This window comes from Schistocerca serialis, chromosome 6 (genome assembly GCF_023864345.2).
Source record: "Schistocerca serialis cubense isolate TAMUIC-IGC-003099 chromosome 6, iqSchSeri2.2, whole genome shotgun sequence".
NCBI lineage: Eukaryota > Metazoa > Arthropoda > Insecta > Orthoptera > Acrididae > Schistocerca > Schistocerca serialis.
In genome coordinates this window covers 645,796,428-645,812,266 of record NC_064643.1, presented here as the reverse complement: position 1 = coordinate 645,812,266, position 15,839 = coordinate 645,796,428, and the positions used below count along the sequence as shown (strand labels likewise).

Here is a 15,839-nt window from a genome sequence, read left to right as displayed (position 1 = left end):
CAACTGAGGGCCAATCTTTCTCTTTTATGAAAATGCAGATTATAATCACATATGTTAATGGCAATTAGTTAAAAGTGAAAAGGAGAATTTTAAGGAGGCAGATTCCAAAACAAGAGGGGGAAGTAAAATTATCCCAGCCTGCTTCGCCACACCCTCCCTTGACATGTAGCTTGAACCTATCTATTTTTTTCTTCACAATTCTACATCACAGCTTGTAGTCTCGACTCCAAAGCTCAATGATTGTTAAGTAGTTGTAGGAAGATGTATGTAAGATTTGAAGGAGGTTGTAGCGGAGTAGCCCTGTCCAAAGTCTATAAAGGAATGTTGATTTGTTGCATTGCCTAACACATACAATCTACTGCTGTCATTAGTGGATGAGTCAGAACTCGTGTGCCTGCATTGTTATTCATTTGGGTGGTTCCATGGCTGGAGTAGATGTGTGCCTGGTCACCAAAACATGAGTGAAACCAACACAGCTGTGGCTGTGCCCCCTCGCTGCCACAAGATGTATAATTGTTGGTGGTGGGTTGGCAGCTATGGCCAACAAAAGGTCACCATTCCCAGTGAGGGTCACTCATGACGTCACTCTCATGAGTGTACCTAAATGCTTGGGTCTCTGTGTCTCCTTGTGGCAGCAGCCAATGTGTCGTGCCAAGAATATGCTGTGGTATTCATTGTTTTACTTCATATCCAGGTATTGACGTTGTTGTGGGATTATGGAAAGTCTGTAAGCCAAGAATAATTTGTTCACCCTAGCATGGTGTTCATCCGAAACCATCACTGACTTTATCTGAGACAGTAATTTAATTAACCAGAGCTTGTGGTCTGGCATGAGAATTGGGTTGATCGATTCACAGAGATGTCTCCACAGCTGAGATGGTATCCTGCAGCCCAATTTTTCTTGTAAATTACTTGTTGTAGCTGTTTCTCTGGTGTCTTGCAAAGTTGGTGGAGCAACACTGCCTTTGCAATGTCAAATGTGCCTTTGGCCAGATGTGCTTCTATAATGTCATTAAAAATGTAGGCATGATCCTTTATTGTAGCTTAGTAGGGCCACCAGCTTGGAGGTATCATCGATGATTCCAGAATGTATGAATCTGGTGATCCTGAATCACATTGCTGGATGTTCGGGTTGGAAAGTGACTAGTTTGGGTTGAGAACCTGGTCATGTATATGCCCCACAGAAGTTGGGGATATGCTGGAACATTTGGTCCATGAGCAACAGTGGACAAGATCCCGTTGACCACGCTTGGTGTGGATGGAAAACTGGGAGTCTTCTCACATGGCCCAGCTGGCTGGGCCCCTCATTGGATTATGAATGGATTCATCTGGATCATTCACAATGCAGATGGACTGCTAAAAGCACACAAGATGTTGTTGTGGAGACCTGAATTAGTTGCTGGAATACTGTCTTGTTTTTTTGAGACAGTCACAAAAAAGGTCAAAATGAACTAAACATTCTTCCTGCACAAGTTCATAATTGTTGCTGTAGATGGTGAGATGTGGTAGAATATCACTTTCATGTTTCACATAAATTGTAGGCTGATCAGGATGGAAGAGAATGTTATATGTGGTAGTTTTAAAGTCATCATTATGTTCAAACTGTTTGAGAAGATGGTGATCATGGAATGACACCATTTCCAAAACTAACTCTGACAAAATAGATTCTGCTTTTCATTACAGGATCACCACTGTAGGGATTCCAGTGCAGTTGGCTTGTGGAATGAAGGGGGATGCTAGTGAGTGAGGTAAACATGAATTTATTGTTGACAGTGTGTACAAAAAGATCACTTGGCATGCACACATCACTATGCAATTGTTCACAATGCACGGTAGGTGATAGAGTGATAAAAGTATTTCTTCCTGTAGCAGAGCTAAACTCATAACATTGCAAAAGCGTTTTATTTATGTGACATTTCACTTTGTTATTGGTGATGCCCACAGCTACTTCAATCCGTGCATAGGAGCAAAGTGGAAGACATTTATTATTGTGAACCAAAGCTGTATAGACAACAGTAGAATAACTAATTAGCAAATACTGTATGAAATACAAAATGTTTCCATATGCTCGCATGGTGCTATGGTTGTTTTGACTATACTGCAGAAGTTTCACTGGGAAACCCATACACACCCTCCTTGCAGCTCCGATCTCTCCTCATGCAATTTCCGTGTTTTTATAGCCCTGAAGAGAGACTTTCATGGCCATCGATTTGCTTTGACAAAGAGGTGCATGTCTGAGTACGACATACTTCTGTAGGCAACCTTAAACATTTTTCCATGAAAGCAATGATCATCTTGTCTCACTATGGGATAAATGTACCAACAGTTACGGTGATTACTTTTGAAATAATGAACAGTTTACGTATATTTTTCCGCATCTGTCTTGTTTTCATTCGATTGCTGCTCTTGCTATAAAGATGTTGTTGATGAGCAGTCATGCCACCCACCACAATATCAGTGGTCATATTTTAATGCAGTGGTTTACAGGTTATTAAGATTGTGGCTAAGCCATCAGGAATTAGAAAAAGAACTGAGTGTTTTAAAGCATGTTGCCATGGTGAATGGGTACAGAAGCAATGACATGGTGAAATTTTATAAGAAGATAAAGAAGAAACAAATAAAACAAATAAGTGGAAGTCACTTTGCAGCTGCAACAACAAAATGTACATGGCTTTAAGTTACAATGAAAAGACTTCCAACAAAATCGAGAAATGTTTTTGTAAATCAAACATTAAAACTGGTTATCATCCAAAAACATTTTAAAATACAATCTCCACCATAAAATCTGTAATAATAGGGATAAGTTTCAGTATTCTGGTGAGTACAATATCAAATACAGTGGTGCCCCGCTCATCACTAATGATGCCATCTTCCTTTACACTAACACCCCTAATGCCCATGGCCTTGCCACTACTGAACACTCCCTTTCCCAACACCCGATGGATTCCAAAACTATGACCTATCTGGTCACCATGACCAAATATATTCTCAGCCACAGTTAGTACTCCTTTGAAGGCATCACCTACAAACAAATCTGGGGTACGACAATGGCACCTGCATGGCACCATCCTATGCCAAATTGTTCATGGGCCATCTAGAGAAATCCTTCCCAAACACCAGGAATCCTAAACCTCATACCTGGTTCAGATTCATTGATGACATCTTCGTGATCTGGATTGAGGGTGAGAACACCCTGTCCACATTCCTCCAAAACCTCAGCACCTTTTCCCCCATTCGCTTCACGTGGTCGTCCTCTACGCAAGAAACCACCGTCCTTGATGTTAACCTCCAACTCAAAGATGGGTACATCAGTACCTCCATCCATATCAAATCTACCAACCATCAACAATACCCCCACATCGACAGCTGTGACACATTCCATACTAAGAACTCCCTTCCATACAGCCTAGCCACCTGAGCTCGTCGCATCTGTAGTGATGAACAGTCCCTCTCAAAATATGCAGAGGGTGTCGCCGAGGCCCTGACAGATGGTAATTACCCTACCACCCTTGTACAGGAACAGATCTCTCATGCCTTGTCTCTCCAGTCACCCACCAACTCCCAAAGTCCCACTGTCCACCCACAGAGGAACTTTCCCCTCGTGCCTCAGTATCACCCAGGACTGGAGGAACTGAATCACACCCTCCACAAGGGTTCTGAGTAGCTACTGCCATGCCCTGAAATTAGGAGTGTCTGACCCACTATCCTTCCCACCCCTCCCACAATTGTTTCCCTCCATCCACTGAACCTACGCAATATCCTCGTCCATCCTATACAACCCCTACTCTCAACTTCTTGGCACATGGCTCATATCTCTGTAATAGGCGTAGATGCAAGACCTATCTCATACATCCTCCCACCACCACCTACTCCAGTCTGGTCTCAAGCATCACCTATCCCATCAAAGGCAAGGCTACCTGTGGAACCAGTTATGTGATCAACAAGCTAAGCTGCAACCACTGTGCTGCATTTTACGTGGGCATTACAAACAGCAAACAGTCTGTCTGCATGAATGCCCACTGACAAGCTGTGGTCAAGAAACAGCTGGACCATCTTGTTGCTGAGCATGCTGCCCAACATAGTGTTCTTCTCCTCAGTGACTGCTTCACAGCCTGTGTCATTTGAATTATTCCTACCAACTCCAGCTTTTCTGAATTACACAGATGTGAACTCTCCCTGCAATATATCTTACATTCGCATAACCCCCTGGCCTCAACCTTCATTAGTCACTGTCCTTCATCCCCTTTCCTGTTCCCACTCTAGCATTACACAATTTCCGTTCCACAAACACACCCACACTCCTTTTACTTCTCTCCTTCTCCACTTCTCCCACCCTCCCCTGCACCCTCCGTCTAATCTCCCAACTGCACCTAGCTTTGCTACCCTCTCACCCCCACATATCTGTGTGCTTGTACAACAGCAATTTACTGTCCTCCATCCTTATGATGCTACTCCCTCTCTGTCCCAGCCCCCACCTTATCCCCACCACCCATATTGTATCTCAAATCATGTGCAGTTGTTCGCACCAGTGACAGTGGTCGTGTATGTATGAGTTGTGTTTGTATAAATTTGTGGGTGTTTTGTGTGTGTGTGTGTGTGTGTGTGTGTGTGTGTGTGTGTGTGTGTGTGTTTGTGTGTGCGTGCATATGCACGCATGCGTGCATGCGCACGCATGTGTGCGCATGCGTTTGTGTTGTCTACTTCAGAATAAGGACTTATGGCCTAAAACTTACTTGTTTATCAGTCTTTTTATTGTGCCTGTCTGTAAAGCAATATCTCCAAATTATTAAAACTGTACTGCAGAATTGACTTTGACTCTCCTGTGCTAGCATGCAGTGAAGGTACCTGAGGTAATGTAACTTACCTAGTTCCTGGATCTGACAGAAACATATGGAAACACAGCAAAAGTGCACATTGGTGCCTTATGTGGATTCTCTGTGTTATCTCTATTGATACTCAGGGTGGGTGGGGAATCAATATAACCACTGGATACTAAACTTGTAATACATCCTCGATCCTGTAATCCTCCTGATATCAATCCATGCATACCTCGTGCCTCCTCGCTGTCAGAACCAGGTCACCTAGTTGATACCATTGTTACATTCCTATCCCATGCTCATGCAGTCATTCCATCTCAGCCTTCAACCACCCTTCCCCAACCCTCCTTCCTGCTCCCCACCTCATTTCCCTGCTCACTCACTCCACAGGACACAACCTCTTACCCCAGATGAGTTGCAGTGCAGGCATAGTGTACTCTGCAAGCATAATATAGCCATACACATGGGTGCACGCATGTGTGTGCATGCACATCTACTATTCATTGAGTTGTTACTTTTACTCCTTAAATTATTTACATTCCACCACAATTTTCCATTCCGTTGCCATATAACTTTCTATTTTAAAAACATTACGAAAAGGATAGGTTGCTACTCACTATAAAGGTGACATAGTGAGTTGCAGACAGTCACAATGAAAAGACTGATACACATTGAGCTTTCGGCCAAAGTCTTCTTCAGAAAAGAAAAGGGGAAGAGGTAGGGATAGCAGGATACAGATGGGGAAAAAGAAGATAGCACTGTCTGGCAGAGCATGCAGGGATTAGATGACAGCAGATCTGGCTACCAAGCACAGGGTTCGGATGCTGTTGGGGAAGGAGGGGAGGGGGAGGGGCGGAAAAGGAGAGGAGCAGAGGGAGGGAAAAGACTTGCGGGTACATTAGCAGAGAGTGGCAAACAGTGAGGGTGAGGGTATGTGAATTGGTAAGAAGTAATAGGACAGAGGAGCTGGAAACTATTGGATGGAGGGTGTGGGGACAGTAGGTTACCGTAGGTTGAGTCCAGGATAATTTGGGAGCAAAAAATGTGTTGCAAAGATAACTTCCATGTGTTCAGTTCACAAAATCTGGTGGTGTAGAGGAGGATCTAGATGGCCTGGGCCAACCCTACAATAATATAATGCCAGTACAAGGGAGAATAGACACCAGGACAGTTGGAGATTTGGGCCAATCCAGGAGACATGCTCAGATACCCAATGTGGTTAAGGCAGCTGCATGGGAAAGGCAGGAAATCTGGGTTTGAGGCCCAGTCTGGCACAAATTTTCATTTGTTCTGAAGTATTGGACAGCTGATGTGGAACCATAAATGCAAGTTGCGAAGCTCATCCAGCTCATCCATAAGTGAATGCGGCTGTTGATCAACAGTGCAGTGTCTCAGACACTGCACCACAGTATTTCAAGCCATAGCAAGGCAATGACGAGAGAAAAAAGTGTCTCATCATGGTAATATAGCGCAAGCACAAGCGAGAGTCGACACTGGGACAAATGGAGATTTGGGCCACTCCTGGAGATACGATCAGATTGCCACAGTGGTTAAAGTGATCACTTGCAATAAGCGGGAAATCCAAATCCAAGTTCAAGTGCCTGACCAGAACAAATTTTCATTTGTTCTGAAATATTGTACAGCTGCTGTGAAGCCAAATCACAATTTGCAAAGATTATTCTTAATGGACTTTCCATTGTTTAACTCTCTGTTTTGCTTTCTTCACACACCTATTGTTTTCAGTTATTTCTCTTATCAAATTCTTGTTGTACTTTCGCTGGGAGACATTTCCAAATAGTATTGTTTATATATTATGCCGTGCTTATTAGAAAATCTAACTTTGTCTGTAGCAGTTGACTTGTCTTGTTTGAGACTGTTTTCTTTGGCCTTTTTACTCTACCAGCAACATATTTTCCTGTCTGTATCAGTAGCATAGTTAAAGAAATACCATTTTTGCATATCTCTAAATAATCATCATTCTCTAAGAATATGACTGTGCTGCATACTTTAATCTGGTATATCTCGGCATTTTTAAGCAGATTATTGTAGTCTGCAGTTCTACTTTCCTGCCTGATGAATCTGTTTCGTTATAGCTTTGTACCTATTTTCTCTCTGCATCATACACATGCATGATCACATACAATAGTAAGAAACATAAGAACTGTCACTTCCTGTACAATTTCTCTGTTATTTGATAAAATTTGATCAATTTCATTTTAGATGTTTTTGTCCATGTGTGTGTTATAGACAAACATGTTGTTCCTCTTGGGAATTTCTGCTGATAAGTGTCCCATGTCATTCCTGATATTATTTCCAAAACTTCCCAAGAAGCATCACATTTTACCTGTGTTAAACTCTTCAGTTATCATCTTTTAGTTGGATTTGCTGTCATTCAGAATCTTCTGGTCATGTTGTAGATGTCTTCTACATCTTCGTCAATGACTCATAAACAGTTACCATGGAATATGCTTATGCTTATTATTATTATTATTAAACTGGTATTACTGTTGTCATAATTATTATGATTAAATGAGCCTTGCTGTTCTATTTAAGATTCTTGGAATATTTGCAATATTGTTTCAAATGTACTACCTACACCTGAATTCAGTTCTATTTGGGCTTTGATTATTCACTGCATGTCTGTTATCCCAAGTACAACCTATCTGATGTTATTTTACGATCACTAATCCATTTTTGGAACCCAAACATTTGCAGTTTATTATAAAAGAAAAAACTCGGTTTCTATGATACATTTAGTGGTTTATATTGTCCAAGTTCCTGTACCAATGTGCCAATGCAGAAGTAACTGGATGTGTTCCATGGCCTGAAATGATAGTGTAGATTTTTCAGTCCACAGCTCTTAATATTCTTTCATTCAACTTGGAATACAAACATTCCAAGAACTCATACATGGCAATAGGGCCTTCGACAAGACTAACCGTGATACACAGGTCTGTCATGGTCTGAATCATTTGGCAAGATGTTGCATAGTACTAAACCTCAACAGAGCCATGCCTTTAGCAGTCTCATCCCAGTCCTGAGTTCTTCTAAATCAGCTTTGGATCAAGATCATCACCCTTGTCTTACTGACAATGTTCTAGCAATCCCATTACGTCAGTATTGTCATTTAGTAGTTAGTATTTGTGTTACTAGTAATATATTTAGTCCAGAGGACTGCAGAGGTAGTCTCACCATTCTGTCTACCATGTCAGTTTGTGGGATGCCCATTCTTATTTATTCCCCATAATGTGATCTGTCAAGATGATAACAGTATGGATACCAATAGTTAGACAGCGTGAATATGTGAACAAGACTTTGCGATTTTTCCCTAGGTGATTCCCTTTATCCTATCTTAGATGTAACTGAAGGTTTTCTTCCCAGCTCTTAGTATAGTCACCATATGTTGAGACATTTATCCATATGCAGTTAATACAAGCAACAGGCTACAAGGAAAGATTAAAAGAAGGGAAAAGCGTATATATTTATCTGTACTCTGTTTAGCAAACTTCTCCCTCATTCCAGTTTTAGTTTGTATCATTATAATTACTGTACAACATTTGTACAGAACATACTTTTAGGCCTTTCACTATGTTCATTTGAATGTTTTGTCAGTTAGAGAATGTGAAGCTCCAACATACTATAGATGAACAAGATCGACAACTGAAGTGTCAGCTGGCATATCAAGAAAATTGTGTTACTCGTCAGAATAAGCTAACTGACTCAGTACGAGAATTAAGAAGGTAAAGTATTGTTTTGTATCTGATTTTAATAATAATTGATTTTTTTTGTTTTTCATAAAAATACCTTCATTTACTCTAATGATAAGTCATACTGAAACATTTCACATGTTTATATTGTCGATAAAATTTAGGCATCTGAGGAAGCATTAATTTTACAAGTTGATCACAAAATAAGGTTCAGTTAAATTCATCAAATTCTTGCTAAACAGTGACTTAAAAATATGTGTACACATAGACTAATCTCCAAAGAGTAATTAGAGTTGTATTCAGTTTTGAAACAAAGTAAAAACTGGTAGTCCATATCTAACACTAGTATACTTTGCACTCTTAAAATCCTACATGATTTGAAGCTTGTAGTGTGAAGTTGTGCAGATTAAAAAATGGGTAAATGTCATGCAGGAAGAAGTACTTCAGTCCACAATTAAATTTAGTTCATTCATTTGCATAGTCCGTAATTTCAGCATATTGATATGATGTAGGACATTTAAACCTATTTGATGGACACCAGGCCTTTAGATAGGAAATCTGAGGGACCACCTTAAAATATGTTAAGAACACAGCTTTCAAGAGAACTACCTCTTTTTGCCTAGCCTAACTACACACTCTCTCACAGACACAGATATCAATATGTACACCCCCATGGTTGACTGTTTAGGAGTATCTGAGGATGAGGACTAGCAAAAGTTGAAACAAAGGTGGTTACAAGAGCAGAGGATATGCTGAAGAGGTGGTTCCCACCTATGTGGTTGGAAGGAGCTGGTGCTGTAGTGGTGGATCCAAATGCCATGGTAACTGAAGTCACTGGCAGAAACATCTGTATTGTGATGTGCAGCACGTTTAGCCTTTGTATGGGCAAGTTTATTGTTAGCCAACACTTGGCAGTGGCTATTCGTGCAGGTGGACAGCTGATAAGTTGTTATTCTCACATAGAATGCTGCCCTGCTGGTATATGAAGTTACAGCTTTTGCATGGGATAGGAAAAGCCTGTGACTGAATTGCTATAGGAGTGGTGGGTGGTTGCATGTAACAGGAATTATATCTGGGTCATTCACAGGAGAATGGCTCATGAGCTGCAGAATAGAAACAGTAGTGGCAACAGATATCATGTTGGTAAATAAATGTATTACTAGGGCCTCACGTCAGCAGACCATTCGCTGGGTGCAAGTCTTTCGATTTGATGCCACTTCGGAAACTTGTGCGTCGATGGGGATGAGATGATGATTTTATTATTTATTTTTTTAGCATATGGCTAATACAGACAAATCATAAATTAAATTACATATACATATGTACATATTGACACACAAGAAACTTAAGTTTGTCTTTACAACTGAATATCCAGTCCTTCAATCCAGCACACTGCATCTGGATTTGCTAGCAGGAAGTCCTCTTCAGCACCGTGATAGGCTTGAATCCTGCATTCACTGACAATGTGGTGAACAGTCTGGTATCGAGCCCTGCAGTCACAGGCTGGATTAGGCAGCTTCTTCCACTTAGAGAGAGCATCCCTGCATCGGCCATGGACGGTACGGATTCTGTTGAGAGTAGTCCAGGTCTTGCGTGGTAGGTCGAATCCTGAGAAGATGTTATGCAGGCGCACATCTGTCACTGCTTCCCACCGACCTTTCCATTCTTCAGGAGGTTTCAAATCCTTGGTAACCATGTCAGCAGCATCGCACAGAGTTGGATGACATGATTTCAGTCTCTTACGATTTAAAAGTGGCAGGTCGCTATGCATGGGTAGGTTAGAATTCCTGGAGATCTTGTGGAATTCTCTCATAAGGGCAGTACATCTGCTTAGATGAGGAGGCATTATACTGGTTAACAGTGGAAGCCAATAAACTCGAGTAGATGTGATTGTGCCAGATATTATGCACATTGTCATATTCAGCTGGGTGTCAACAAGCCTTGTATGATCACTGATCATCCAAACAGGTGCACTTGAGTACACCAAGCCCAGAGCTGAAGATCACAGGGAGATTGCTGAAGATCCCCAGGTAGTTCCGCATAGCTTATGGAGGATGTTGTTTCGAGTCCTCAACTTTTGAGCTAAGTTAAGAAGGTTTTGTTTGAAGCATAGTGTACAGTTCAGGATGACACCAAGATATTTTGGGTTCCAGTTATGACGAAGAATTCTGTCTCTGAAACCAATTTTACATTCACCAACTGATTTTTTAAATGGAAGCAACACACTTCTGTTTTACTCAGACTGGGTTGGAGTCTCCAGATTTTGAACTAATTATCTAATGCAGACAGGTCATTGGTTAGAATTGCTTCTGTTGTCTTCATTTCCTGGTGTCATATGGCTAGAGGCAGGTCATTGGCATAGCAGTATTTTCTAGACGAAGTGTTAGGTAGATCAGATAGATATAGGTTGAACAGTAATGGTGAGAGAACTGATCCTTGACGCAATCCATTGTTCACCTTCCTTTCCTTACTTATGTTGCTTCCGGTGATTACCTGGAACTTTCAATCACTTAGCATGCTGTTAATCAGTCGAGCCATTGTTCTGCAGGGTATGATGTGGAGAAATTTGTAGATAAGGCCTTCCCTTCACACAGTGTTGAAGGCAGCAGTTAGATCAACAAATGCCACTGATGTTTTCTGCTTCATTTGGTATCCCGACTCTATGAAGGATGTGAGAGACAGTACTTGGTCGCAGCAGCTACGCTCTGGTCTGAAGCCTGGCTGATCAACTCGAATGTTCTCTAGGATTATTGTGTTATATACCAGCCTTTCAAAAAGCTTGTAGCTTTTTACCATGTCGCTGGGTTTGCCAGGTTTCAGAACAGATATTATCTTCGCCTTTTTAAACTCCAATGGAAGTTGATCAGTCAGCAGGATGTCAGTGAAGAATTCTGCCAGCCATTTCTTAGCTTTTCCTCCCATATGGATCAGGAATTCTGGATGGATACCATCAAATCCAGCCGCCTTAAGAGCTTTGAGGTCCTTTAGTCCAGAGTCAATGTATGAAACTGTGAAGGGATGGGTATACTCGGATGAGGGAGATGCCATCTTTTTCAGGTCACGAAGCTGTCATCTGATATGTCTTGTGTGTTTCTTGTCAGCAGGCACTCTTGAGGTAGTAATGATGTGGAAAGCAATTTTGTCTGGAGTTACTTTGGAATTTTTTCTGCATGCTGGTGCACTTCCTCCCAGTTTTCTCAGAAGACTCCATGCTTTCCTGCTCGAGTGGGTAAAGTCCATATTTTTGTCTGCTTGTGCCCATTTCTGCCTCCGAGACATGTCCAAGCTGGACAATAGTTCCATTGCTATTTGTGGATCACCACATTGCTGGAAGTGTTGGTACAGTGTTTCACTTTCATAATTCCAGCCTGGATGATTGTTAGGACAACACAACACCCAGCCCCTGAGTGGAGAAAATCTCTGACCCAGCCGGGAATCAAACCCGGGCGCTTAGGATTGTCATTCTGTTGCACTGACCACTCAGCTACTGAGGATGGACATCATGTTGGTTAGGTGACAATAGAACTCCAACATGGAGATGAGGGTAGGATTTTGGGTTTGATACAGCCCTATTTTCAGAGCTAAATGAAAGGAGACAAAGCCCTGGCAAAATGTGGTTGAATTAAGACTTGGTTCATAATTGGGTAGTAAGGGTAGTACTGACCAGTGGCTAGTTCATAGTGTTGATGAGTTTGTTACTGTCAGATCAGACCAGAAGGACCAGAAGGCTCTAGCAACTATGTGGAAAGCTCCTGTTTCTAACTTATTGCAGATAAATGCCTATTGTTTCTGAGACTGTAGGGAAAGGACTTTGTGACACAAGGTAGGTGACAGTCATGAGATTGGTTGCACTGTTGATATGTGGTTTATTTGATATGAAGAGAGGTTTTTACGGATCCATCAGAAAAGTGGAGATGGACAGCCAGGAAGACAGCTTATTGTTTTGAGAAGATGCAAGTGAAGGTGATTTGGGGATATATGTTAATATTCTGAAGGGAGGAATAGATGATGTTCTTGCTGTTGATCCAGATTATAAAGATGTAACCTTTAGGTGCTCCATAAAACTTTGGCATATGATGGTGTGTTATGAGTACTTGAGCATTTCTGGAGGTATATTTGTAAATATAACTGCAAAGTAGAAGTAATTGTGGATTGTATGTAGGTAGTTGAAAGGATCGGTGAGCCACTACTTCCGCTGAATAGGTCAGCTGTCTACTGTACACAGGAGGCCGCTACACGGGTAGCAGGGGCTGTGTGGCGTGGACTGGGCGGTGTTTTAGGTTAGAGGGTCTTGTGAAAACACAAAAGGGCTTCAGTCACAGAGGGTGCAGCCGAACACAGGAAGAACATAGATACAGGAACCATCAGTATAATAGTTGTTAATTGTCATAGCTGTGTTGCGAAAGTACCAGAGCTCCAAGTGCTAATAGAAAGCACTGATGCTCAAATCGTTATAGGCACTGAAATCTGGCTAATGCCAGATATAAGCTCAGCCGAAATTTTTGCGAAGAACCTAATGGTGTTCTGAAAGGGTAGGATAAACATGGTTGGTGGTGGCATGTTAGAAGTAGTTTATCTTGCCGTGAAATTGAAGTAGATAGTTCCTGTGAGTTAGTATGGGCAGAGGTCATTGTTGGCAACCAGAATAAAATAATAATTGGATACTTTTACCGATCTTCCAATTCACATGATACAGTTGCTGATTATAGTTGGTGGTGACTTTAATTTACCCTCGATATGTTGGTGAAAATACATGTTTAATGCTGGAGGTACACATAAAACATCATCCGAAATTGTGCTAAACGCATTCTCTGAAAATTATTTCGAGTAGTTATTTCATGAGCCCACACGAATAGTAAATGTTTGTGAAAACACACTTACCTTTTAGCAACAAATAATCCTGAGTTAATAATGAGCATCAAAACGGATATGGGGATTAGTGAACACATGGTTGTCACAGTGAGATTGAATATTGTAACCCCCAAATCCTCCAAAAACAAATTAAAAATATACCTATTCAGAAAAGCAGATATAAATTCACTTGACACCTTCCTGAGAGACAATCTCCACTCCTTCCAAATTAATAATATAAGTGTAAACCAGATGTGGCTTGAATTCAAAGAAATAGTATCAACAGCAATTGAGGGATTTATACCAAATAAATTAACAAACAATGGAGCTGATGCTCCTTGGTCCACAAAATGGGACAGAACACTCTTGCAGAAACAACAACAACAAAAAAAAAAAAAACATGCCAAATTTAAACAGACGCAAAATCCCCAAGATTGGATATTTTTTACAGAAGCTCAAAATTTAGCGTGGACTTCAATGTGAGATGCTTATAACAGCTTCCACAATGAAACTTTGTCTTGAAACCTGGCAGAAAATCCAAAGAGATTCTAGTCGTATGTGAAGTATGTTAGCGGCAAGAAACAACCAATGCCTTCTCTGCGCAATAGCAAAAGAGATACTGTTGAAGAAAGTGCTGCCAAAGCTGAGTTACTAAACACAGCCTTCTGAAATGCCTTCACAAAAGAAGATGAAGTAAATATTTCAGAATTCGAATCAAGAACGGCTGACAACATGGTGTGGGATGACACAGAATGTTGCAGTGGATCTCTTACTTGTTGTTGGATGGTAGGCACTGATTTGAAGGTTTTAATGATGCAGTTGGTGCAATCCTCACTTGTCATCATCTGGTAGCTTGACTGTGAGTATTCCTGTGCAGTTCAACATCAGGCCATAGTCATATCTGAATGTCCTCATATCTAGATAATGCATGTTTCAATCAGTGTTGCTCAACATCTAATGCTGTTCACACCCCATGTATACCCTACTAGGGCTGTTAAAAAACTAAACATGAACAGTCCTAATACTCTGCTGGCCATTCTATCTGTCATAGAGAATTGGCAGCTTAATTATTAATGTACCCACTGATGGTGTACACACGTAGAAAGTTACATTGGCAGCTGACCATGTTTTCTGGGTGCAGCAGCTAGAACAACCTTCTGAACATTTAGTCTGTTATGTTTATGTGTAACCTAGCTATCAGATGTTAGTGAATTCTTGCCTTTCCTTTTATTATGTTACTACCCAACTTTTCCAAAAGGCCATACTTTTAAAGAACATACAATGCTGCAGATTGCCACATTAAACAAATGATATTCTGTTGTCAAATATATCAGAAGGATTCTGGGTCACAATAATAATAATTGGCTAGTCTGTCATACAACAGTGACAACAAAATTTAAGCATTTTGAAACCAGTCATATGTTCTTAATTCAAATCCAAATTAATCATCACAAAAATTATTGTCTGTTGTGCACTGTTTTAAATAAATGTTGCTTAAACTATATTGGCTCATTGTATGTGTTTGTAATTGGCATTTGTAGTCAAATGCAAAAATTAGAAGAAGACTACCACAGACTTCAAAGTTCTGTTGAGGCTACAAAGAAACTTAGCTCACAAGTACAGCTTTCTGCAGAACACATTACCTTCTTGCATGAAAAGGAGAAGAGCAAGACTGCATCCCTTGAAAAAAAGATTGTAGCCCTTGAAGGTAAGTCAGTAGAGAAGAATCTATGGATACACGCATTTTTAGAGTTAGTGAAATAGAAGTTAATTACAAAGATCCAATTGCATATATTGTCATTTCACAGAGAAATAATAGTTTATTTGTTGCATTATTGATTGATTCATTCATTTGTCCATTAATCTGTGAAACAATTTGAAACAACAGTGATTAATGTTTTATGTTGGTGATCAAATGTTGTAGCACCTTATGTTTTATTTGAAAGACTATGACTGAGGCGATAAGTGAGGATCATTTTAACTGCTGTGAAAGTTATTTCAGTCAGATTTTGGCTGCCCAAAAATGCTACATTCAAAGAATAGATGTTTTTCATTAGTCAAGGTCATGCAAGTTTGCACTTAGTTTTAGCTCCCCATGCAGGGTGCATGGCATGGCATTTACAGTGAAATTTCTAAAGTGCCCGTAAAAGATTGAACAGTGGAGGTTCTTGTCAGTGACTGCAACTTCATATTCACAGGTGATGTCATTTCTATGACTAGAGATAATCCTTGATACCATGTAAGAATTTTTCTCATTTTGCCCTTTGGTGTCTAGGGGTTCACCAGCACAACCCACTGACTGAGTTTATACTTGGGTAGTTTAACAACACATTATCCCATTTTTTCTTGCTGATCAAGCACTTTCATATTCAATTTCTTTACTTGTTTCCACACATCCCACACAATATCTTCCCAGGCTTCTTCATCGAGTCCCCATTTTTCCCAACTTTAGCTGTAAACACTT

At 40.7% G+C, this 15,839-nt stretch overlaps 1 protein-coding gene across 2 annotated transcripts in view; it reads left to right on the top strand.

Moving 5' to 3' along the window:
- Positions 1–15,839, top strand: part of LOC126483636 (myosin-11-like) — a 239,549-nt gene that overhangs the window by 103,072 nt on the left and 120,638 nt on the right. For both annotated transcript variants that reach the window (XM_050106692.1, XM_050106693.1), the window contains exons 4-5: positions 8,430–8,557; positions 14,917–15,083. In XM_050106692.1, coding sequence (XP_049962649.1) covers positions 8,430–8,557; positions 14,917–15,083 — 295 coding nt within the window. The remainder of the gene's footprint in view (positions 1–8,429; positions 8,558–14,916; positions 15,084–15,839) is intronic.